Source organism: Bufo bufo, chromosome 4, assembly GCF_905171765.1.
Source record: "Bufo bufo chromosome 4, aBufBuf1.1, whole genome shotgun sequence".
Taxonomy (NCBI): Eukaryota; Metazoa; Chordata; class Amphibia; order Anura; family Bufonidae; genus Bufo; species Bufo bufo.
In genome coordinates this window covers 451,636,547-451,661,939 of record NC_053392.1, presented here as the reverse complement: position 1 = coordinate 451,661,939, position 25,393 = coordinate 451,636,547, and the positions used below count along the sequence as shown (strand labels likewise).

The 25,393-nt window shown below is 38.8% G+C and overlaps 1 protein-coding gene across 11 annotated transcripts in view; it reads left to right on the top strand.

Moving 5' to 3' along the window:
* Positions 1-24,919, top strand: part of AFDN (afadin, adherens junction formation factor) — a 508,028-nt gene extending 483,109 nt beyond the window's left edge. For 4 of the 11 annotated variants that reach the window (XM_040429419.1, XM_040429420.1, XM_040429421.1 and 1 more), the window contains 3 exons: positions 1,042-1,555; positions 20,706-20,757; positions 20,838-24,919. In XM_040429419.1, coding sequence (XP_040285353.1) covers positions 1,042-1,555; positions 20,706-20,757; positions 20,838-20,982 — 711 coding nt within the window. In that variant the 3' untranslated portion in view covers positions 20,983-24,919. The remainder of the gene's footprint in view (positions 1-1,041; positions 1,556-20,705; positions 20,758-20,837) is intronic. The other 7 variants (XM_040429428.1, XM_040429427.1, XM_040429422.1 and 4 more) reach the window with 4 other exon arrangements.
* The last annotated feature ends 474 nt before the right edge of the window (positions 24,920-25,393 follow it).

Here is a 25,393-nt window from a genome sequence, read left to right as displayed (position 1 = left end):
TTTTACTTCCTTTTAGCAGCAAGTTTCCATGTCTTCAGCTTTCTGCCCTAATCTATTTTTTATATTATTTATTTTCCTTCTAGTTTTTAGGGTTGCTTGAGAGAGATCCAGAACTGATGTACTACAAAAATGCATACAAATTAATTCATTTTTGTCCCCCCACAATAACCGTTTAATAAGGGAACCTTTTTGGTCCTCTCACAGAACATATTACAGACTTTTTTATTGGAGTCATCAGTTTTGCCAGTTCAGTTTTCAAATGGAACTTGTTGAACCCCATTAGGCTGTATTCACATGGGTGTTGGAGGCTTGTTAGCAGCCTCCATCACGTGGGGAGGGGGAGCTGTTCAGTAGCATAAAGTAGTGACGGACAGCAGCAGCCTATCGTGTGTTATTTTTCAGTAGTTTGGGATAACTTAAATGTTATTCCTTGCAGCACACTGTGCCCGATACAGGCTTTCCTGTGATGCAACTGCTGACTAGCAGATTTCCCTTATTATGGCATATAAGAAGAAATCTTTAAATCTAAAGCTGTAGGGCAGGGAAGCCTGCATATCATGAATGCACCAGACTGCTTACTGGCAGCATGCTGCAAGAAATAGAAAAAATAAATATTAAGTAAACCGCTTAGAACATTCTAACATAGCATAAGTCATACCTTATCAATCTCTTACTGCTTCGGTTCTGAAGCTTCCTGGGTCCCCCACCGCTCTCTACTTCCTTCTCAACATGGACCTGTGACCACAGCAACCAGTCGTTGGGAAAAGTGGAGACCCACTTGAGCTTGTGATTTGCTGCAGTAGTCGCATTGTTCTGTCGAAAAGGAGCAGTAATTAATGACCAGTGAGGGTTTGGTAGAGTGAATATTCCTGAATGAACAAGCCCTTTAACACGAGTGACAGACTGTTCACAACTGCATTTCTGTCACTTTTTTATGTCAAGCTTTAGCTTTACTTAGTTCCCCTTTTAATGTGTGTGTATGTTGTTTGTATAATGTTTGAATACTGGAAATGTTTAATTTAATTTTTTATTTTTGGTTAGCAGAGGAGGCAAGAAGAAGAGTATTACAATCGCTTGGAAGCAGAGAGGCGCAGGCAAAATGAGGAAGCAGAACGAAGATTACTAGGACCTGAAGAGCCTGGTCTGTACAGACCTCCACTTCCACGGGAATATGAACACACATACCCACCCCTCCTGTCTAACGCTCCACCTCCCCCTCCTCAGCGAAACACTTCCTACCTCAAAACACAGACCCTTTCACCTGACACCGTTTACACTGCCAAGTTTGTTGCATATACTGATGATGAGGAAGACACTAACCTAGCAGGTCAGGATAAGTACTCCAGCACAAGAAAGTCTTATGGTAACCTCCTTCCAACTACATCTAAGCCACAGCTGCCTGCTGCACGCCCACCTCGCCCTGTGTCCGATGGCATTTTTCTTTCAAAGTCATTACAGCCAACTTCAGCCAATTCCAACAGTACTGGTAGAAAAGCAGACCTGTCCCCTCCCATATCAGGTCATCCAAGTTTTCTCCAACAAAGCATCTCCAAAGGTACAGTGTATACAATATGTATGAAAATCAAATCTAACCTATCCCACCTCTTTGATTTATTTACCCTAGACTATCCTTCTACGGTTCTGGGTATTTTGTTAAAATAGATCATAGGGTTAAAAATAACTAAGATTGTTTAGTGTTCTCCAGTGATGCCCCACTACTGATATTCTAGTGCCGCTCTTATCCCCGCTGTTCTCCACTTCTTGTCACGAGTTAACGCTCTCGAAATAGCAGTAGAGACCAGTTCAGCAATTGCCAATTTCAGTGTGTCGACCATTCCTAATATTTCTGTTGTATCAAGCTAAGACAATTAACCTCCTAACAGTCACATTAAAATTGGAAAAACCGTCCCAAAAATGTCACTTATTATTTAGATTTTTAATATATGTCTGAAGCAAATATTGGTGGAGCACAACTCTGGACATAATTGCATTTTTAACCCCTTATTGTTAACTAAGTTTAGCCATAAGGACCAGTAACATTTTCCACCTCTGTATTCCTGCAGTCATGACTTTACTTCTAAAATATTTTCTCGACTGTGCGGGATGAGTTGTAGTTTTTTTTTTTATGAACCATTTTGGGGTACATATAGTGTATTAAATTACTTTTATTATTTTTAGAGAGATAAATAAAAACCACCAGTTTTAACATTATATTGAATAATTCACGGCGTTCACTATGTGGTTTAAGTAGCATATGATAACTTTATTCTGTGGGTCTTGATAAATTTGATAATACCCACTTCCTGGGATTTGCAGCAGATAGCGCTATTGTCCTAGTCTCATTTGAAAGCGGGCAATGCCCATTTCTCACACAGCTACAAAATACTTTTCTCAAAAACTGTTAGGTGTTTAAAGGAGAGCAGTACTGGAATGCCAATGGTGGGGGATTTTCAACTTTATTTCTGGCCAGAATACCACTTTAATTTGCCCTCTAATTTATTTTTGTTTTGGGTTTTTTTTGCTTGATTTTTCAAATAGTATTGAAAATTAAAAACAATGATGACGCATGATTTTCCTTAGCTTTTTTTTTTTTCCAATCAAAATCCTTCACTCTTAAATCACTGAAATTCTCTAAAACATTTTTCCCCTTTACATATTTAGAAAAAATTTAAGATAATTGTACAAATTAAAGTACTGTTGGTTTTGGCTACCATGCTTTGCTTCTACATGTGATTCATTTAGGCCATATGCTGCTAGCATGAGCTTTAATCATCTGTGTTACTCTTTATTTACTTGGTGCATCCTCACAAAACTGTTTATAGACCAACTAATGTTCTTTTACAAGTGTTACTAATGTTCTGTTTCTCACTTTCTGATGCACATGCCCTTAAAACAGAAAGCTTTTAAATATTAAAAGGGTTGTCCAAGTTAAGTGAATACGTCCCCACCAGCAGTAAATGTTAGAAAATAACAAAGCCACACTTATCATACTTCTCAACTGCCACTTCCAGCGTTTCACTCTATCTTCCTCACTTCAGAAATGATATTCTGTGCACACCAGGTCACCTTGCATCCTACTGTATCACTGACCTCAGAGTGTGGTGTTGAAAGTGTCAGGGGAGAATAATTGTAAACATGACTGGGGACATATTTTAAACTTTGGACAACCTCTTAAAAGGCTTTGGTGGCATTATTTTTATTATTTCATTCTACTTATCTTAATATTAGTTTTATTAAAAATGTTCAACAGTTTATCTTCTACAGCTTTTAACTTCTATTCCTTCTCAGTGATATTTGTAAGAGAGCTGCTCTATTTGCTCCATCTGTGGCCCTTATCTTTATTTTATCAACAGATCATAAACACTCTTTTAAAGAGAACCTGTCACCACTTAATGCAGTGCAATATGCAGACAGCATGTTGTGAAACAGAAGCTGCTGAGTAGATTTATGTATAGTTTTGTGGAAAAATATTCAGCCAAACTTGTAACTTATTAATTTAAACCTCTGCTCTCTGAACTTAAGAGGGTTAAATAAAGCACTGTAAATCTGATGGTCGGCAATATATGCACAAGCTAAGCAAGTTTTAGGCAAAAGAAAATTATATTTACTAATTTCCCTAGTTCTGTTCTGGTCCTTTGTTGATATGCAGTTGCAGAGCTGTGGTGGAAAAAAAAACCACACACACATGTTGTATGTGTGGGACTGCAAGTCCCAGCTGTACAGTACAATGACAATCCTGATACATACAGGATCTTCCCCACCTACCTGTTCTTGTGAAATGCTCTGCAGACACTTCCTCATAGCCAGCATTAGAGAACAGAGGAGAGAACTTCGGCACTGTGTTTTCAGGGTGATGAGGGAGGGAAGGTCCTGTGCACAGCATTTACCTCCTCGGTGCCTGGGGATGTGGAAACCCTGCAGCTGCTCAGTACCTGAGACAGAACCTCCAGCCCCGAGTCTGTGCTACTTATGGCAGAAGGGGTTAAACTGTGCTGCAGAACCCAGTGGGAGGGGGGAGACAGGGCAAACAGCTCAGCCAGCAGTTCGGTTGTGGCTTATCACTCCTAATAGCAAATCCTTCACATTGAGGTTCAGTGCACATAGGCAGACCTGCTTCTTCAGCCTTGTGCATGGAATGTCATCAGAGCAGGGAAAGAAACTGACATCACAGGTCATGTGACGCTCAGCGAACTAGGAGAACATGGCCATTATAGAATTGAAAACCCCTTACTTTTGCTTAGTTAGAAATAAAAAGAACTAAACAAAAGAACAAAAAAAGTTTGGAAAACACCTTTTGACAACCAAAAAACAGAGGTTACTCCACGTGCATTCCGTTTCCGTATGTCTGTTCCGCCCCAAAAAAAATAGAACATGTCCTATTATTGTCCGCATTACAGAAAAGGATAGTACTGTTCTATTATGGACCAGTTCTGTTCTGCAAAATACAGAATGCACACAAATGTCATCTGTGTTTTTTGCGGACCGTAAAATACATACGGTCGTGTGCATGAGCCCTAAGGGGAGTTTGCGGGGCATTACTCTTGAATGCAATGAAAACAACACCAAATAATGTCACTGACATATATAGCTGTTGGGTAAAGGCATGGTTGATGGCTTTAACAAAAAAATGGGGCAGATTTCTTAAAACTGGTGTAAAGTAGAACTGGCTTAGTTGCCTATAGCAACCAATCAGATTCTTCATTTCATTTTTCAGAGCTCCTTTGTAAAATGAAAGGTGGAATCTGATTGTTTTCTATGGGCATCTAAGCCACTTTTCCTTTACACTAGTTTAATAAATCTCCCCCGATGTGTTTAAAAATTATACATTAATGGGGGCTGAGTGCTTGCCCCTGTTTATACTCGCACAAGTGATTGTCAGGAAAAAAAAATGGCTCAGCATAGAAAATTCTCCCTTTTAATTGAGAGCAGCAGGAGTACAGTTTGGAAGGTAATATCGGCATGTAACATAAAAGGCAGTAGATCAGCTGATTATGGGTAGTAGTAGTGGCAGATACATAACATTAATATTTTTAACAGTAGGAGATTAGCAGTGAGGAATACAGCCGCAGTGGTGGCAGCAGGAGCCATATGGTACATGTTGACAGGCAGGCAGACAGCAGCAATGGCATGATAGCGGCAGCAGCAGCCGCTATATGGAACCTGATGGTATGCAGGCAGACAGCAACAGTGGCAAGATGAGGCACCTTAAGCAAGGCTAGATCTATTCATTGCCCTCAGCTAGAACTCCTCTAGCTGAGGGCAATAAATAGATCTAGCCTTGCTGAAGATGCACCATCTTGCTACTGTTGCTGTGAAAATCCTCCTAAATCCATGTCTGGTTCATTTTCACAAAAGTGATGTTTTGGACACTGGAGTAGGGCAACTTGGTCTGTTTGAGTGTCACCTCGCTGGAGGCTGAGCAAGAAAGAAGAAAGTATACTGGGGTAACTTTTCTAGTCTGCTTGCCTAGATGTCTATGGGGTCAGGGACAAAGGTATGCTCTGGACACAGGGCAGAATCCAGGTAGGACTTATTCTGGACGCTGAGGCAGTAGGTCTCAATTTGCTGATTTGCCTCAGCCTGGTTCAGTATGTGAAAAAACTATTCCATCATATTGAGGAGACTGAACTGGCTATCTCTCTAACTATATCATTTTTATTATTTGTTTATGTATACTGTATATTTCTGCCACATAATATCACCCCAAAGAGATCTAAATTAGCCCTTTGGGGGACACTGACTTTTTTATTTTATTTTTTTTATTTGTATTTTATAAAAAAAAAATATATATTTTATACTTTACTTATATTTTTGCCACATATGTCTTTAAAAGACCTCTGGAGGACACTAACTTATTTTTTTTGTTTTTTGCACTTTTTCCTTTTATTCTTTTACTTGTTATATTTATTATATCAGTTTTGCATTTCTACCATTATTTATATTTATATATATATATTAATATTGCCACATAATTTGTCCCTAAGAGTTCACTAAAAGACCCAGGTAGGACTTATTCTGGACGCTGAGGCAGTAGGTCTCAATTTGCTGATTTGCCTCAGCCTGGTTCAGTATGTGAAAAAACTATTCCATCATATTGAGGAGACTGAACTGGCTATCTCTCTAACTATATCATTTTTATTATTTGTTTATGTATACTGTATATTTCTGCCACATAATATCACCCCAAAGAGATCTTAATTAGCCCTTTGGGGGACACTGACTTTTTTTTTATTTTTTTTTATTTGTATTTTATAAAAAAAAAATATATATATTATACTTTACTTATATTTTTGCCACATATGTCTTTAAAAGACCTCTGGAGAACACTGACTTATTTTTTTTGTTTTTTGCACTTTTTCCTTTTATTCTTTTACTTGTTATATTTATTATATCAGTTTTGCATTTCTACCTTTATTTATATTTATATATATATATATATATATATATATATATATATATATATATATATATATATATATTTATTAATATTGCCACATAATTTGTCCCTAAGAGTTCACTAAAAGACCTTTCATGGACATTTATTTTGCACTTTTTCTTTCATTTGTATTTTATAATTTAATTTTATTCTTTTTTCAATTTATAATTTTTTTTAACATGTCCCCAAAGAGGTCACTGAAAGACTTCTCAGGGTCTACTAAGACCCTTCAGCTCTGCTGTGCCCCCAAGACACTCAGTGATCACAGGATCGCCGTGTCCAATCGAGGAAGTGACATAGATGCTCCCTCTATTCACTGAATACTGCTCATTGGGCACTTTGCTATTATCTGAGGAGAAGGCAGAAGCGGTAATAAACTACTTCTGTCTTCTCCTTGGTTCCCATTACAGACTGGCGCGACCTAACCTGCTCCTGCTAGCAGGTGCGGACTGGGAACTTAAAGTGGCCCCAGACAAAATACTAAAAGTGACCCTGTTTTGTACTTGTGTCCAAACTGACATTATACCACCCCAACAGAGCCAAATACCACAGTCCATCTCAAAATACTGCCCCAACAGCACAAAATACATCCCCAAAAGTTTGCACTGGCTGGCCATGAGGAGGGTTCAGGCAGCCCCCTGGGCATCAGCCCACCGGGAAATTTCCCTGTAAGGTCTATGGCCAATCCGCTCCTGGCTGCTAGAGAGTGGGATCAATAGCTGTAATCAGCACAGTGCAGCGCTCCAGGCAGAAAGACAGTAGAACAGGTCCACAGACAGTGGCTTTGCTTCCGCGTGTTGTGCATCTCTGGCATAGACCCATCCACCTTCAATAACAACTCAACACAGAATGACATTTGCTCGCTCTGCACAGGCACCCGATTGCCTGAGTGGCTAAAAACAACTTTATCAGCCAATCAGGGCAAGCATCCCCCTTCCACTTCTAGGGTCATGTGAGCATCCCTCTTCTTCCTCACTTGTGCTCTGTGTGCAGTTTTACTGGTTTCGAAGTGAACTTGAAAAGCTTTGGGTTTGTTTGGCGAGCACATTTTTGTGAAATTCATAAGGAACGCAGTTTATTAGGAATCAATTTGCTCATCAACAAAATGATATTAATCTGGTCAACTACTTCTGCTATATAACACACTGCCTGTAGATTACACTGTTTCATTGCACAGGTTCTCTTATAACACAATGCTCTCTGCAGGATGTTATAGAGCAGGATATGCTGAGCAGATTGTGAGAAAGGATTTAGTAAAACATGTAATTTATACATTTAAAGCTCTGCTATTTCTGTCTTCATTGTTCACGGGAAGTGTTATCGGTGACTGACAGCTATGTCTCTATACTCACACACAGTGCTATTGATTACTGATAACACCTCCCACGTGAACAATGAAGTCAGAAAGGAGAGATTTCAAAGTGCACTACAGGGGTGTAAGGTAAGTGTCCCCATAGTAAAACTCAGTAAGTAAAAAGTACAGGTATTGCAGAAACCCAATAAGAATGTTATGAGGAAATTGCATGTAAATTATTTGTCCAAAAAGCATCTAAAGGGTTAAAATTGTAGAATTGGAGCTAGCGCCAGTCCTGCCAGCTTCAGCAATGTCAGCTGTATATTATAGATTACACCAATAACTGGTGGCACAGGCTCAACTCTTGAGCCTGTGCCATCGTTGTGCCACACATGTATGCAGCAGTCAGCACATTGAGTGTCTGTTAGAGTAAATAGGCACTCGCACATGGTGCCCCCTCCCTCTACATATTGAGTCACTACATTAACAGCCACTCACACAATGAATGACTGCTGTGCTTGCTGAGGCTAGGATTTAGGTGTGGGACCTATGCTTATACCAATTTTCAGGCCAGGGATGCTCCAGGTCACAGTGGTCATGAGTCAGGATGAGGTCAGAGACTGAAACTCTGCTGAACTTGATTTGGCCCGTCTCTCACAGTTCTCTCCTGCTTGTATTATTCACTGTAATGTCGACAGATACATCAGGCAGGTGAATCAGCAGTGGTCAGGTGCCAGTGCCCAAAACTCAGCATCTCCCTGCTTATTGGCCAGCTGTGTGTGTTGACTGACAGAGGAGCTAATGCCCTTAGGGACTAGGATAACAGGCAGGGGCAAGGAGAAAGGGAGGTATGTATTAAGGTTGGATAGGAGATGGGGCCATTACGCCTAGCCAGCACCCTCCCTCCCCCCCCCCCCCCCCCCCCCCCCCCCCAGACTCTCTTGCCCCATAGCATGTGCCTGGTGTGCCTCTATGAATACTGTATAAATTACAAGTTTTACTGAATCTCTTCCCACAAATTGATTGAGATAGAGTGATTATATATACAGCAAAAAAAAGCCAGCAGCACACCATGGGATTCAAAGAAACACGTGCGGTTTATTCACTCAGTGTCATGTAGCAGGGACATTTCTACATGACACTGTATTGAATTGGACCGTGGTGCTGGTTCACATTAGCCTGATTTTGCACCCGATCAAGAAAGTGTGCTGCATCTTCATTTTTCATTTTTGATTTTATATATATATATATATATATATATATATATATATATATATATATATATAATCTCAATCTACTCCTTTTTTCCGTCTCTTTAACATGCTGCCTGCATATTGCACTGCATTATTTTGTGACAGGTCCTCTTTAAAGGCGTTCTCCGGGAATTAATAAAATTACTGAGCATACTTAAATATTACTTTATTTAAAAAAAAAATAATCCCAAATAGCCTTCATTATCTATAATGGCTTGTTTTCTCTAGGGGTCAAGCATCAGGTGAAATAAAATGGCCACTGCCCTATTGGCGCACACAAAATCCATCCTACTGACACAGGTGGACAGGTTACGTCAAAGCAACGAGCCAAAGAACTGCCTCAGCTCTCCTCACTATTCTTACTATCATGAATTACAATTTATGACCTATTGTTTAAAATCACATTTTAATGTTTAACATATTTTGAAAGAATCTTTGACGTTATTTTCCATTTATTTATATATATTTTAACAAAAACCATAAGGTCCTGCAGTTTTTGCACTGGCCACTAAGTCTAATAATTAGCGCAACTTCTTGGTCTGTACAGATCACTTTACTGCAGTTACTGCTTATCTGTACACAGAGTTGAAATCATTACAGGCAGGATTAGAATGACAGATAAGACAGGATCCACCATTCACAATAGGTGATTGTCAAAGCTTCTTTCCTTGTACAATGACCTCTGCACAGGTCACAGGGCATGCCTTGAAAACTATCCCATAGAATTCAATGAGGTGACTATTGTGTCTATGGATCATGGGGCTGCCGTAAAGCATTTTTTTTTATGCTTTCTAAATGCTGTTAAGAACAGCTCAGGCAAGAAGGCAGCCCCCATAACCAAGTTCAGAAAACAAAATTAAAAAAATCTGCAATCAGAAAGTAAAATCTAATTGGAAAAAAAGAATTGTGTTGCTAACTGGTTTTAAATGGCAGATAAAATTTTGGTGACACATTTCCTTTAACCACTTAAGGACCACAGGTTTATACCCCCCTAAAGACCAGGCCCTTTTTTACAAATCGGCACTACACTACTTTCACCGTTTATTGCTCGGTCATGCAACTTACCACCCAAATGAATTTTACCTCCTTTTCTTCCCACTAATAGAGCTTTCATTTAGTGGTATTTCATTGCTGCTGACATTTTTACTTTTTTTGTTATTAATCGAAATTTAACGATTTTTTTGCAAAAAAATGACATTTTTCACTTTCAGTTGTAAAATTTTGCAAAAAAAAACGAGATCCATATAGAAATTTTGCTCTAAATTTATAGTTCTACATGTCTTTGATAAAAAAAAAATGTTTGGGTAAAAAAAAATGGTTTGGGTAAAAGTTATAGCGTTTACAAACTATGGTACAAAAATGTGAATTTCCGCTTTTTGAAGCAGCTCTGACTTTCTGAGCACCTGTCATGTTTCCTGAGGTTCTACAATGGCCAGACAGTACAAACACCCCACAAATGACCCCATTTCGGAAAGTACACACCCTAAGGTATTCGCTGATGGGCATAGTGAGTTCATAGAACTTTTTATTTTTTGTCACAAGTTAGCGGAAAATGCTGATTTTTTTTTTTTTTTTTTTTTTTTCTTACAAAGTCTCATATTCCACTAACTTGTGACAAAAAATAAAAACTTCTATGAACTCACTATGCCCATCACGAAATACCTTGGGGTCTCTTCTTTCCAAAATGGGGTCACTTGTGGGGTAGTTATACTGCCCTGGCATTCTAGGGGCCCAAATGTGTGGTAAGGAGTTTGAAATCAAATTCTGTAAAAAATGACCTGTGAAATCCGAAAGGTGCTCTTTGGAATATGGGCCCCTTTGCCCACCTAGGCTGCAAAAACGTGTCACACATCTGGTATCTCTGTATTCAGGAGAAGTTGAGGAATGTGTTTTGGGGTGTCTTTTTACATATACCCATGCTGGGTGAGATAAATATCTTGGTCAAATGCCAACTTTGTATAAAAAAAATGGGAAAAGTTGTCTTTTGCCAAGATATTTCTCTCACCCAGCATGGGTATATGTAAAATGACACCCCAAAACACATTCCCCACCTTCTCCTGAGTACGGGGATACCAGATGTGTGACACGTTTTTGCAGCCTAGGTGGGCAAAGGGGCCCATATTCCAAAGAGCACCTTTCGGATTTCACAGGTCATTTTTTACAGAATTTGATTTCAAACTCCTTACCACACATTTGGGCCCCTAGAATGCCAGGGCAGTATAACTACCCCACAAGTGACCCCATTTTGGAAAGAAGAGACCCCAAGGTATTCGCTGATGGGCATAGTGAGTTCATGGAAGTTTTTATTTTTTGTCACAAGTTAGTGGAATATGAGACTTTGTATGAAAAAAAAAAAATTTCCACTAACTTGTGACAAAAAATAAAAAATTCTAGGAACTCGCCATGCCCCTCACGGAATACCTTGGGGTGTCTTCTTTCCAAAATGGGGTCACTTGTTGGGTAGTTATACTGCCCTGGCATTTTCCAGGGGCCCTAATGTGTGGTAAGTAGGTAAATGACCTGTGAAATCCTAAAGGTGCTCTTTGGAATGTGGGCCCCTTTGCCCACCTAGGCTGCAAAAAAGTGTCACACATGTGGTATCGCCGTATTCAGGAGAAGTTGGGGAATGTGTTTTGGGGTGTCATTTTACATATACCCATGCTGGGTGAGAGAAATATCTTGGCAAAAGACAACTTTTCCCATTTTTTTATACAAAGTTGGCATTTGACCAAGATATTTCTCTCACCCAGCATGGGTATATGTAAAATGACACCCCAAAACACATTCCCCAACTTCTCCTGAGTACGGCGATACCAGATGTGTGACACTTTTTTGCAGCCTAGATGCGCAAAGGTGCCCAAATTCCTTTTAGGAGGGCATTTTTAGACATTTGGATACCAGACTTCTTCTCACGCTTTGGGGCCCCTAGAATGCCAGGGCAGTATAAATACCCCACATGTGACCCCATTTTGGAAAGAAGACACCCCAAGGTATTCAATGAGGGGCATGGCGAGTTCATAGAAATTTTTTTTTTTTGGCACAAGTTAGCGGAAATTGATATTTTTAATTTTTTTCTCACAAAGTCTCCCGTTCCGCTAACTTGGGACAAAAATTTCAATCTTTCATGGACTCAATATGCCCCTCACGGAATACCTGGGGGTGTCTTCTTTCCGAAATGGGGTCACATGTGGGGTATTTATACTGCCCTGGCATTCTAGGGGCCCTAAAGCGTGAGAAGAAGTCTGGAATATAAATGTCTAAAAAATTTTACGCATTTGGTTTCCGTGAGGGATATGGTGAGTTCATGTGAGATTTTATTTTTTGACACAAGTTAGTGGAATATGAGACTTTGTAAGAAAAAAATAATAATAATTCCGCTAACTTGGGCCAAAAAAATGTCTAAATGGAGCCTTACAGGGGGGTGATCAATGACAGGGGGGGTGATCAATGACAGGGGAATGATCAGGGAGTCTATATGGGGTGATCACCACAGTCATTGATCACGCCCCTGTAAGGCTTCATTCAGACGTCCGGATGCGTTTTGCGGATCCGATCCATCTATCAGTGCATCCGTAAAAATCATGCGGACATCTGAATGGAGCTTTACAGGGGGGTAATCAATGACAGGGGGGTAATCAATGACAGGGGGGTGATCAGGGAGTCTATATGGTGTGATCACCACAGTCATTGATCATGCCCCTGTAAGGCTTCATTCAGACGTCCGGATGCGTTTTGCGGATCCGATCCATCTATCAGTGGATCCGTAAAAATCATGCGGACGTCTGAATGGAGCTTTACAGGGGGGTAATCAATGACAGGGGGGTAATCAATGACAGGGGGGTGATCAGGGAGTCTATATGGGGTGATCACCACAGTCATTGATCATGCCCCTGTAAGGCTTCATTCAGACGTCCGGATGCGTTTTGCGGATCCGATCCATCTATCAGTGCATCCGTAAAAATCATGCGGACATCTGAATGGAGCTTTACAGGGGGGTGATCAGGGAGTCTATATGGGGTGATCACCACAGTCATTGATCATGCCCCTGTAAGGCTTCATTCAGACGTCCGGATGCGTTTTGCGGATCGGATCCATCTATCAGTGCATCCGTAAAAATCATGCGGACATCTGAATGGAGCTTTACAGGGGGTGATCAGGGAGTCTATATGGGGTGATAACCACAGTCATTGATCATGCCCCTGTAAGGCTTCATTCAGACGTCCGGATGCGTTTTGCGGATCCATCTATCAGTGCATCCGTAAAAATCATGCGGACGTCTGAATGGAGCTTTACAGGGGGGTGATCAATGACAGGGGTGTAATCAATGACAGGGGGGTGATCAGGGAGTCTATATGGGGTGATCACCACAGTCATTGATCACGCCCCTGTAAGGCTTCATTCAGACGTCCGGATGCGTTTTGCGGATCCGATCCATCTATCAGTGGATCCGTAAAAATCATGCGGACGTCTGAATGGAGCTTTACAGGGGGGTAATCAATGACAGGGGGGTAATCAGGGAGTCTATATGGGGTGATCAGGGGCTAATAAGGGGTTAATAAGTGACGGGGGGGGGGGGTGTAGTGTAGTGTAGTGGTGCTTGGTGCTACTTTACTGAGCTACCTGTGTCCTCTGGTGGTCGATCCAAACAAATGGGACCACCAGAGGACCAGGTAGCAGGTATATTAGACGCTGTTATCAAAACAGCGTCTAATATACCTGTTAGGGGTTAAAAAAAACACATCTCCAGCCTGCCAGCGAACGATCGCCGCTGGCAGGCTGGAGATCAACTCTCTTACCTTCCGTTCCTGTGAGCGCGCGCGCCTGTGTGCGCGCGTTCACAGGAAATCTCGGCTCACGCGAGATGACGCCTATTGGCGTTAGTGTGACCTGGGAGCGCCGCAGAAATGACGCCTTTCGGCGTTAGCGTGGCGGGAAGTGGTTAAAGGCTACCGGTATATAAACCTTCGGAGGCAATTTTTTTTTATGATTGCAAATTAAATAATTTTTTCAATTGGCCTTCATTAAAAATATTGAGCTGTTCTGTCACAAAGGATTAACTGTTTTTCTAACTGTGTGACTGGTACTTTTACTTTGTGCCGATCATCTAATAAATTTATCTCTAACTACTGAGAGGTCATAAACACTTATTTAAGCCACATTCTTATCAGTAAGATAAAAACTGAACTATAATGAGTGTTTAGGAGATCAGAGAGCAGAGATAAGGAATCCTTCTGCTCCTAGTCTGACAGAAAATGCCAAGGGTGCTACTAGAGCATGTCAGGTCTGTACAGAAAAAAGGAATCCATATTTTGAGAAGGACTGAGGCAGCGCTTTAGCTTACTGCTCTGAAGTAACCTGTGCAGCTGTGTCATTAGCAGGGGTTTTGTGAGTGCTTATAGCAGCCATTTTATTTCATTTGGTTGTATCCCTAGAGAAAAATGACTATTATACATACTATTATTTGGGAATGTGTTTATAATAAAATAATGTTTAGTATTTTCAGTAATTTTATTTTATTAATTGCTGAACCCATTTAAGCTAAATTCTTATCAAACTGATAATGGTTACAGATCTCTGATGGAATTCACTTGGAAGGAACAGTCTTCAGGTGCAGTGAAATGAAAGCTATAGAAAACAAACTATTTAAAAATGTAAGACTAGTTGTAAAAATTATTTTTAGCCTCGGGTAAGTACAATGCAATAATGAAAAAATGTGTCCAAAGGTGTCCATAGACTTTAAAGGTCCAGATTGTTTTAGTTTTTTTCATCCCAGCCAGCTGTATCTTTTAAAAATACATACTGAACTTCTCCCCATTATTCTGTTCCTGCACCCTGGTTCTATTCACTGGTCTTATAGTTCTTTTCCGTAAACTTACAGATGGATAGAGACACTTGCACATCTGCAGCTTATGACTGGCTTCAGCTGTAACGTGTCCCCAAGCAGCCCTTGCCACTTTGAGACACATCATCACTGAGGCCAGTCATAGGGTGTAGTGGCACACTGTCCATCCAGAAGTTGACAGGCTACTATACGATTTTCTTATATTAAGAACAAGTAGTAATTTAATCTATTACCTTTTAGTATTAGCAAGTTTAGTAGTAAAGTATTGCAAATAAAAAATGTACACTTTCTGCAGTAAATGATAGGCTGTCTCTCTGATCTGCCTCTCAAGTAACAAGTTGTAAATTGACAGGGGTTGTGCAGTGAAAAAATATTGATGACCTATTCTCAGGATACGTAGCTCAGCAATATCTTTGCACTGCACAATACCTTTAAGCCACAACGCAAATCAGTGAACAGAGCCTTCACCATTCTAATTTCTGCAATAAAGTTACGTTTGCAAGGTAATTACAGTCCTATACATCTAAATAGTCTTTGTTCAAAATCTCATACTGCAGAAAGAACCATTTCTGTACAGAATTCACTTCAGTCACAGAAGATCTGGGTGACAGGGAATGTGTCACCACAATCTTGGACTATTATCTGCAGTAATATAAGTAGTCCTATAGATAAGTGTTTTCCTACTGCGTTCTTTTCCCTCCCTGTCAGCATTTAGAGTTGTGATGAAATACATTGGTAGTGACTGCTGTGCATGCGCACAGAACTCCTTTCTATATGTTAGCACGACACAGCAGTCCAGACTCTGTTTTTCAGCACAGATTTTAGTGCTGACATTGGAGGAATGGATGATCTGGGCTCCTTATGTGCAGTACTACTTATGTATTACTGCAGATAATATCCATAATCATGGTGAAAGATTCTCTTTAATGGGAGTTTTCCCATAAACTATTTTTCACCTATCCTGTTCCATCGCTGGGTTCCACACAGATCACAATTCCCTGTGTGATTGGAGAGGTGGTTCGTATGTTTACTACTGCTCTATTCACTTGTGTGGGACTGATAGAGATACTATACACGGTAGTCCCATAGAAGTGGCCATGCATACGCACTGTAAAACTGTGATCTGTGGAGGTTCCTTTGGTCTATCCTCCAGTGATCAAACATTTATCATCCTGTGGATAGGTGATACATCTCATTTGTGGGAAAAATTCCTTTGAACCAGGTGAGACATTTGTGAATACATTTTGGAATATTTCAGGTTTTTCAGTTTTCCAAAAGACCCCATAAACATGCAAGGTTAGTTGAGTGTGCATTGTGTTCTTAGTAATGGGAGATTAATTAGAAGGTGTCAGATACACTTGAAGTTCTTGAGGTTTTTTTTGTTTTGTCATAGTCAGATCATGTGGGAAGGAGAAAGTTTTTTTATTTTTATTTCCAGATTATTTAAATCTATACTCCAAACTTTCACATCAGCTGTTTTTATTCAGGCTTTGAGATCCGGCAGAGGATCTTAAAACTTGAATAAAACTCTTCCGTTTCATTTAATACATCCGGATGTATCTGTTTTATCCGGATACGGTTGTATTTAACAGAAACTGAACAAACCAGATCTGGTATCAAAATTATTGTAAGCCAATGAGTGTCTGATATTTTGGTGGCAAAAAAAAAAAAAACGGTTCCGGCATGAAAATCAATGTAAGTCAATAGTGCTGGATTCGTTTTTTTCATTGCAGACCAGACACAAAACGCAACAAAATGGAACTGATGCATACTGACAATGAATGGGGACAAAACTGAACCGTTTTTGCCTAGTTTTGAGATCCTTTGCTGGATCTCAAAACCGGAAACCAAAAACGCTGATGTAAAAATAGCCTTAGTTCAAAGATGTACCACAAAAACTGCATTTTCAGCTTTAGGGTATCACTGATTTCACGATTTCCATAAGGCTGGTGTCACGTACAGGTGATTTTTTTGATACTTTAGTTTTGCATGCTTTTTTATCAGTGTTTTTTTTAGGCCAAAAATGTCAGCTCCAGATGTTACATTAGTCAAAAGTCTATCGGAAAAACTGTATTAAACACACCGACACTAGTGTTTTTTGGCAGAGGTGTCTCTTGACCCTAGAGGTGTGTTTTTTGGGTAACATGGGTAAGGCCTCATGCACATGAACGTATTTTCTTTCCGTGTCCGTTCCGTTTTTTTTCCGGACTGTATGTGGAACCATTCATTTCAATGGGTCTGCAAAAAAAAGGAAGGTACTCCATGTGCATTCCGTTTCCGTATGTCCGTATTTCCGTTCCGCAAAAAAAAAACATGTCCTATTATTGTCCGCATCACGGACAAGGAAAGTACTGTTCTATTAGGGGCCAGCTGTTTCGTTCCACAAAATATGGAACGCACACGGACGTAATCCGTATTTTTTGTGGACTGCAAAATACATAGTCGTGTGCATGAGGCCTAACATAGTAACATAATTTATAAGGCTGAAAAAAGACATCTGTCCATCCAGTTCAGCCTCTGTTGTCCTGCAAGTTGATCCAGAGGAAGGCAAAAAAAAAACTGTGAGGTAGAAGCTAATTTTCCTCACTTTAGGGGAAAAAAAATCCTTCCCAACTCCAATCAGGCAATCAGAATAACTCCCTAGATCAACAACCCCTCTCTAGTAGCCATAGCCTGTAATATTATAACAGTCCAGAAATACATCCAGGCCCCTCTTGAACTCTTTTAGTGAACTCGCCATCACCACCTCCTCAGGCAGAGAGTTCCATAGTCTCACTGCTCTTACCGTAAAGAATCCTCTTCTATGTTTGTGTACAAACTTTCTTTCCTCCAGACGCAGAGGATGTCCCCTCGTCATAGTCCTGGGGATAAATAGATGATGCGGGAGAGCTCTGTTGTACTGACCCCTGATATATTTATACATAGTTATTAGATCTCCCCTCAGTCATCTTTTTTCTAAAGTGAATAACCTTAATTTTGATCATCTTTCAGGGTACTGTAGTCCACCCATTCCAGTCATTACTTTAGTTGTCCTCCTCTGAACCTTCTCCAGCTCTGCTGTGTCTGCCTTGTTCACAGGAGCCCAGAACTGTACACAGTACTCAATGTGTGGTCTGACTAGTGATTTGTTAAAGTGGAAGGACTATGTTCTCATCACGGGCATCTGTGCCCCTTTTAATGCAACCCATTATCTTATTGGCCTTGGCAGCAGCTGCCTGATGCTGGTTTTACAGCTTAGTTTGTGGTTCACCAAAATTCCTAGGTCCTTTTCCATGTCAGTGTTACCCAGTGTTTTACCATTTAGTATGTACTGGTGACTTGCATTATTCCTTCCCATAAGCATAACCTTACATTTGTCAGTGTTAAACCTCATCTGCAACTTCTCTGCCTAAGCCTCCAATCTTTCCAGATCCATCTGCAGCAGTATACTGTCCTCTTCCATGTTAATTACGTTATACAGTTTGTCATCTGCAAAAATTGATATTTTACTGTGCAAGCATTCTACAAGATCATTAATAAATATATTGAAGAGAATAGTGCCCAATACTGACCCCTGTGGTACCCCTCTAGTGACAGTGACACAATCTGAGTGTGCACCATTAATAACCACCCTCTGTTTTCTATCACTTAGCCAGTTACTTACCAACATACAGACATTTCCCCCCAGTCCAAGCATTCTCATTTTATATATTAACCTTTTATGTGCTACAGTGTCAAATGTTTTGGAGAAGTCCAGCTGTACGACATTCATTGATTCGTCATGGTAAAGTCTAGAACTTGCCACCTCATAGAAAATTATTAAATTAGTTTGACATGACCGATCCCTCATGAAGCCATGCTAATATGGCGTTATTTTCATTGAGGTACTCCAAGATAGCATCTCTTAGAAAACCTTCAAACAGTTTACCCATGACAGATGTTAAACTTACCGGCCTATAGTTTCCAGGCTCTGTTTTTGGACCCTTTTTGAATATTGGCAACACATTTGCTATGGGTCAATCCTGTGGAACACTCCCTGTCATTATAGTGCCCTTAAATATTAGAAATAAGGGTCTGGCTATGACATTACTTAATTCTCTTAGGATACGGGGGTGTATGCCATCTGGTCCTGTCGATTTGTCTATTTTAATCTTTTTAAGACGCCGCTGTACTTTTTCCGGAGTCAAACGGGGCACTTTTAATGGGGAATTTTCTTTTACATTCTGCATTTCATCTGACAGTTTATTTTCTTCAGTGAATACAGTTGAGAGAAAAAGATTTCATAGCTTTGCCTTCTCCTCATTACTCTCTGCAACTCCCACCTCATCACTCTGTAAAGGGCCGACACCTTCAGATTTATACTTTTTTTTTTTTGTTTTTTTGTCCTGCTTGAAAAAAAATGCAAGTACCAGTGTGTGTTTGCATTTTTTATGATGTTTTTGCATGGCATTTGTATAACAATACATTTCCCCTATACTGCTGTACAGAGGAAGTTACATAGTGGTACATACTTTCCATTAAAATGAAATATAAAAAAAAATGATTGGAAAACACTAAACACTTTAAACACTGTAAGAAAATACTATGGTCACCATAAGGAACCACAGCCAAACTCATAAACTGCTACCAGTCTTCCTTAAGGCTCTTTCACACGAGCGGATGCGGGTAATCCGCTGTATCAAAGAGAGCCAAGCCCCGTTCCGGACAGCAGAGACACGGAACATTAACATGATTAATAATGCTCCGTGCCTCTCTGTGATCTTTTTACTACCAAATCACTGTGAGATAAAGTTGCCACTGTGATTTTGTAGCAAAAAGCTAAAAGAGAGGCACAGAGAATTATCAATCATGTTAATGCTCCGTGTCTCTGCTATTCAGAACGGGACTTGGCTCTCTTTCACGATTAATAATCGTTAATAAAAGCTAATAGCGAACAAAATCAAATGTTTTACTGACCTTTCAAATCTCTGACTCTACTGTGCTAGCAGTTCATGATTTTTCTTTAAAATGCTTCTGCAATAACACATTGTCTATACCATAAGGGTGTCAAATTTTGTTGCAGAAATTTTTGTAACTGAAAATTAGGTACATTCATCTGAATGGCATTGTTTTGGTGGTAAGCAGAAGGATTTTGGCAAGACTTTTTTAGGTGAATGACATCCTAACAGTAAATTATAGGCAGCAGTGATGAAGTGTCACCATTCTGGATAGTGATTAGCTGCCCTGGCTTTGTGTTGGTACAGTGCGATATACCTGCAAAAACTACAGAGGGACTACTAATCCATCAGTATGGAAGATTTGAAGTGTGAGTAAGCTACAGTGGTCACTTAATTGGTTCCAGGACGACCATTGTATGTTGAAACCATTGTGACTTAAGTCCATAGCTTTATGGAAAACTAATAATTGGCTAATAGTGATTTTTTTTTTTTGTGGTAGTGTTCTACATCTGAATTAGGCTCTGTTCACATTGTGATGTGGTTTTGGTTTTATCAGATGCGGCATTGATTATTTTATTTTTATAGGAAAAATATCATGTAACAAACGCACTTTGTCATGATTTGTGATTTTTTTTTATTTATTTTTTTCTCCAGTTAGCTAGCCACTTTTTATTTTTTGCTAGTAGATTTCTCCAGCTATTGCAAGAAGTGAATATTATCAGTACTGATGTGCAAATCTGTATTACACAAAACAAGATTCTAATGCTAAGGTGTTCTAAACAAAAACATATTTCTGGATCCATCTCATGGAGCCTCTAATGCAGATGTGAGTGTTCTAATATTCATTTAAGAATAAGATGAAAAATTAGAGTTAAGTTGTGTAAAACGATGATCTGTTAAACCTTTTTTTTTTATATAATGGTCAAATTCTTATTCCATCCGAATTCTTACTCTGTATCAACAGGTGTGGTACTTGGAAACACTGAAAAGGATTTAAGAGACAAAAGATTGAAAAGGTAATTTTTTTTATTTTTTTTTATGTATTCATTTTATTTTTATTTTAGTTATTTTTCTAAATATCCTTTTTTTCATACAGTCAGGAAGGTGATACTGGTGGAGCCCCAGAAAGCTTAACTTTTAAGGAACGTCAGCGTCTTTTCTCCCAGGGCCAAGATGTTTCAAACAAAGTAAAAGCCTCCCGCAAACTAATGGAGCTGGAGAATGAACTAAATACAAAATAATACTGTATTTTGTCACTGACAGGCATTTTATGAGTTTATAGTATGAACATTTTTCTTAATGATAGATCTTTCGGGGAGAGAGGTTCATGGTTAAAGGTGTGTAAAGGGGAGAAATATATTTTTTCTGTAAAGAACAATTTTATGATTCATTTATTCAACTATTCATGTGGTATTTAGAAATAATGCAATAATAAAAAGCATTTTTTCCAATTCTTAAAATTGTGAAAATTAAGATACTTATAGATCTATATACACATACATACATAGATGTGTCCTTGCTTACCTTTTCTTTTGGTCCCAGATATCCAGAGAAGAGTGGCATGAGACGAGCCCATTTTTTTTTTCTTCTGGCTGGTTATCTCACACCAATCATCTCATGATATCTCTAACCAAGAGGAGTATATTAAATCGGATTGTAATTGCCACATGGAAACAACTGTTTTGCTAAATATTACTGCATCTTTGTATGGTAAATGATTTCGGATAACTGTTTCTCCTTGTTAATAAGCTACAGAGGAAAAATATCTAAAACCTGAAGTCTTGATAAATTCTCCCATACCTCTAGTTATGGATTTTACCTTAGTGGTGTATACGTACATAAATAATGCAATTATGACACAATAAGTAGGCTATATGATAACTCTAAATTTCACTTTTTTTTTTTTTTTTAAATAACACTAAGTACCAGGGGTCTAGGGCTTTTGTTTTGATTTTTCTTTTGTTAAATATGCTCAGAACCTGAGAGCAGAAAGTAAGATATATTTTCATATGTTGCACAAATGAAATGGTTATTGATAAGTGTGCTATACACATTATACTATTAGAAAATATGGGGTTCAGTGAATATCCTATTGCTGTTCCAAAAATTAAAGAAATCACATTTTGGAGATTGTGTTTATGGAAGCAATTTAAATAAATCTTTGATTATGTTAGTCACTGACATTTTGTAAATTTAAATAACCTGGACATCCATCATGTAAAATGTAAAACAGTTAATGATAATTAAAATGGATATATGGATTGTAGGTCAGCTGGTTTGTTTTGCTGTTCTCATTGGAATTGTTTTGCATCATGTTTGACTTCCTTCGAAAAACTTAAAAAAACAAACAAAACACACAACTTGTCAGATTAAGTGTTAATTATTGCTGTGGGTATCCACTCACACTTAACTTTTTGCTCTTAGTAATACTCTTGCAACACTAGCCGAAATCTGTTACTATTGTAGAGATGTTCTTGAAATAATTCCTCTGCACTCACAGACACAAGTGATGCTTCAAAATGGTTTAATTTGAAAGTGGACAGAAGATATATAATTAACATTTTCAAAAACATCTGTCCCCAGTGTGGAATATGGAATCATTGGCATTTGTGCTATATACTGCATGACGTCATGACTGAGTCGATACTGGATTGCAGTACACCGCACCACTGTTTCCACGTCAGTGACAGATGCTCTTGATAAAGGTCTGTTGCTGATAAAATAAACACAAATGAACATTTATCTCCTGTCCATATTCAATTTGTCAGAATAAAGTCATCTTGAAGCATTCTTTATCTTTCAGTACAGTGGGATTCTTTTGAGTGCTTGGAACCACTAAGCTTTCCACCTACTACAGTACAGTTGTGCAGACTTTACTGTACTTTCTATATTGAAGTACAAATAAATCTGTTGTACACAAAACATGTCACAGTATTCTAACACTGTTGACATCTCCATTGTGGTTTACACTACATCCTAGAATTCATACAGAATATTTAGAAGTTATCCAGCCTCAGGACCAATACTGTTTAGCCATTCACTACAGAAATTTAGTTTAAAGGGAGTCTGTCAGGTAGTTTTCACTAATCTAACTACAAGCACACAGCAGGGAAGTGCTGCATCATCATGATGTCAATCCAGAGAGGAGGAAGCAATCGGAGCTTAGGGGAGGAACACACAGCAGAGAAGGGTGGTGAGGTTGGGCACTTTCAAAAGCAAAGCCAGTCCCACTGGGCACTTGCGTGCCGTTTTTCATAGGATTAAAAGCTCTTTTCCTGGACATTCAATAAAGAGTCAAAATGATATAAAAGTATGTTTAGCAGGCTTGTACAACTTTAGGATTGCTGGTAGTTAGTGAAAACTGCCTGACAGACTCGTTTTAAGTCTAATAGCAAAAATTTGTATTGTTGACATTACAATTTATAGAAATACCATAATAGTAGTAGTAATCATAAGCTGTATGCGTAATTGGTTTTCTAATACAAGAAAATATCCAACTGGTTGGATAAAACGTACTGAACTCTGTTACCATGAGAGATCAGCTCCATGTAAGCCATAAGTCAGGATACCAATGATACATAATGAGATCCATTTTTCTCAAATTTAGTTAAATTGCATATTTTATTGTGTATAGCAGTGGTCACCTCACATGACTTGTGATTCATTGGTTAAAAGTCCTGCAAGTTGTAGTATGCATTCACATCACGAAAAATACTAAGATGTGATCATGTTAGAACTCCAAGTCTAGTCAACTGCAATAAAACTATACATGAAGTGTTATTTGGGTAGAAGTATGGTAAGCATAGCACATCCACATCACACTGTACTTTTTGACAGTTTGTGCATAAAGGGGTTGTCTGGATTCACCTTTAATAAAGAATAGATAATTACCTGAGATCCTGCATCGGTTCTGCCATCCAGGCTCTGTTTACTTTGAGACAGTGGTGATGTCACATCAACAACAGGTGGCTGCTGCAGCCAACCACTGGGCTGAAGTGACTGGCTGCAGTGGTTACATGTTGTCGACTTGATGGCACCACTGTAGGCAGGAAAACACAGGCCCGCCAGGAGAACCGGAGCAGTTGCAAATAATTCTTTTTTTTGTTGCTTCTTGAAACCGGACAACCACTTTAATGTATACAACATCTTCTTCTTTTTTTTTTTATTTATTTATTTTTTTATGCATACTACTGATTTTGCACTAAAAATCTTTTCTTCATTTGGTCTTTATTAAACAATTTCAACATCTTTTCCTCTACAGTTTTCAGTTTCACTGTATCTGCAGATTGTTGCATCTCCTCTGTGAATCTGTCTCATAGCTGCTCTAATGGCTTGATCGGTAGCCCTTATCTCCAGTTCAACAGCTGATAAACATTGTTAAGCCATATTCTTGTCAAACTGATAAGAATATGGCTGGAATGAGTGTTTATGAGCTGTCAGCAAACTAGAGATCAGGGCTGTGAGCCATCAGAACAGCTGTCTGGATTCACTAAAAAGGAGAAGCACGATCTGTCAATGCAGTGAAACTGAAAACTGTTGAAAATGTTTAATAAAGGTCAATTTTCAATCTTTAGCCCAGAATAATTAAAATGCAGTAATAAAAAAATGTTTATTGAAGACGAGGAGGCTGTCTGCATTCGGAACAACGTCTATTTCATATAATGTCATGTATGTTGTTGCTAAAGCACAATTTTGGTCTTAACATGAGTGCTGGTTTGCACGAGTGCTAAAATGGGAATAATTTTTATCATGTTTCTTTTCTGGTAAGAAAATATAAGTCACTTTAACATGACAGTATTTTCGGTCAATATTTATTGCAGAATGTTTTTTAGGTTTACAAATACTGGTAGAAAATACTAATGGAAAATATTGACCAAAATTGCGTATGAATGCATCGGTTCTGCCTGAGGACATAATCAGGCAAAGTATAATTTTGCTTGTTGCAGTGTACTTAAAGGTGATTATAAATGAAGAATATATTTTATTGCTGTATAAAGGCTTGTTTCTAAGCGAAAACAACATTCAAACATTTGAAGCATATATTTGCATCACTTATCTTTGGCATACACCATGCTTTTCATAAATGTTCCTTATTAATGAAAAATGTCAACTGCTGTAATTTCCAATTTCTACTGTATTTTACTTGCAAACTGTTTTAATAAAGTTTGTATGTAACTATGTCTTTGGATTTTAGTTTTTATTTTCAAATAAATATGCTTTTCTGTTCTCATAGCAAAAATATATAATGTTTGCATGATAGTACAAGCATATACAAGATAGATTGTATAGTATCTCTACTGTACAGTAAAGTGAGTACACCCCTAATATTTTTGGAAACATTTTATTATATCTTTTTATGGGACAACACTGAAGATATGATACTTTGATGCAATGTAAAGTTGTCAGTGTACAGCTTGTATAAGTTTAATTTGGTGTGCCCTCAAAATAACACACACACCGCTACTAATGTCTAAACCGCTGGCAACCCCTAAATGAAAGTGGCCCAATTAGCCATTTTCCCTCCCTGGTGTCAAGTGACTCGCTATTGTTACAAGTAGTGTTGAGCAAACTTATGTTTTTAAGTTCGGCGTACAAGGTTCGGGTTATCTAAGAATCCCGTTATGGATTCCGCTACCACGGACCATAACAGAA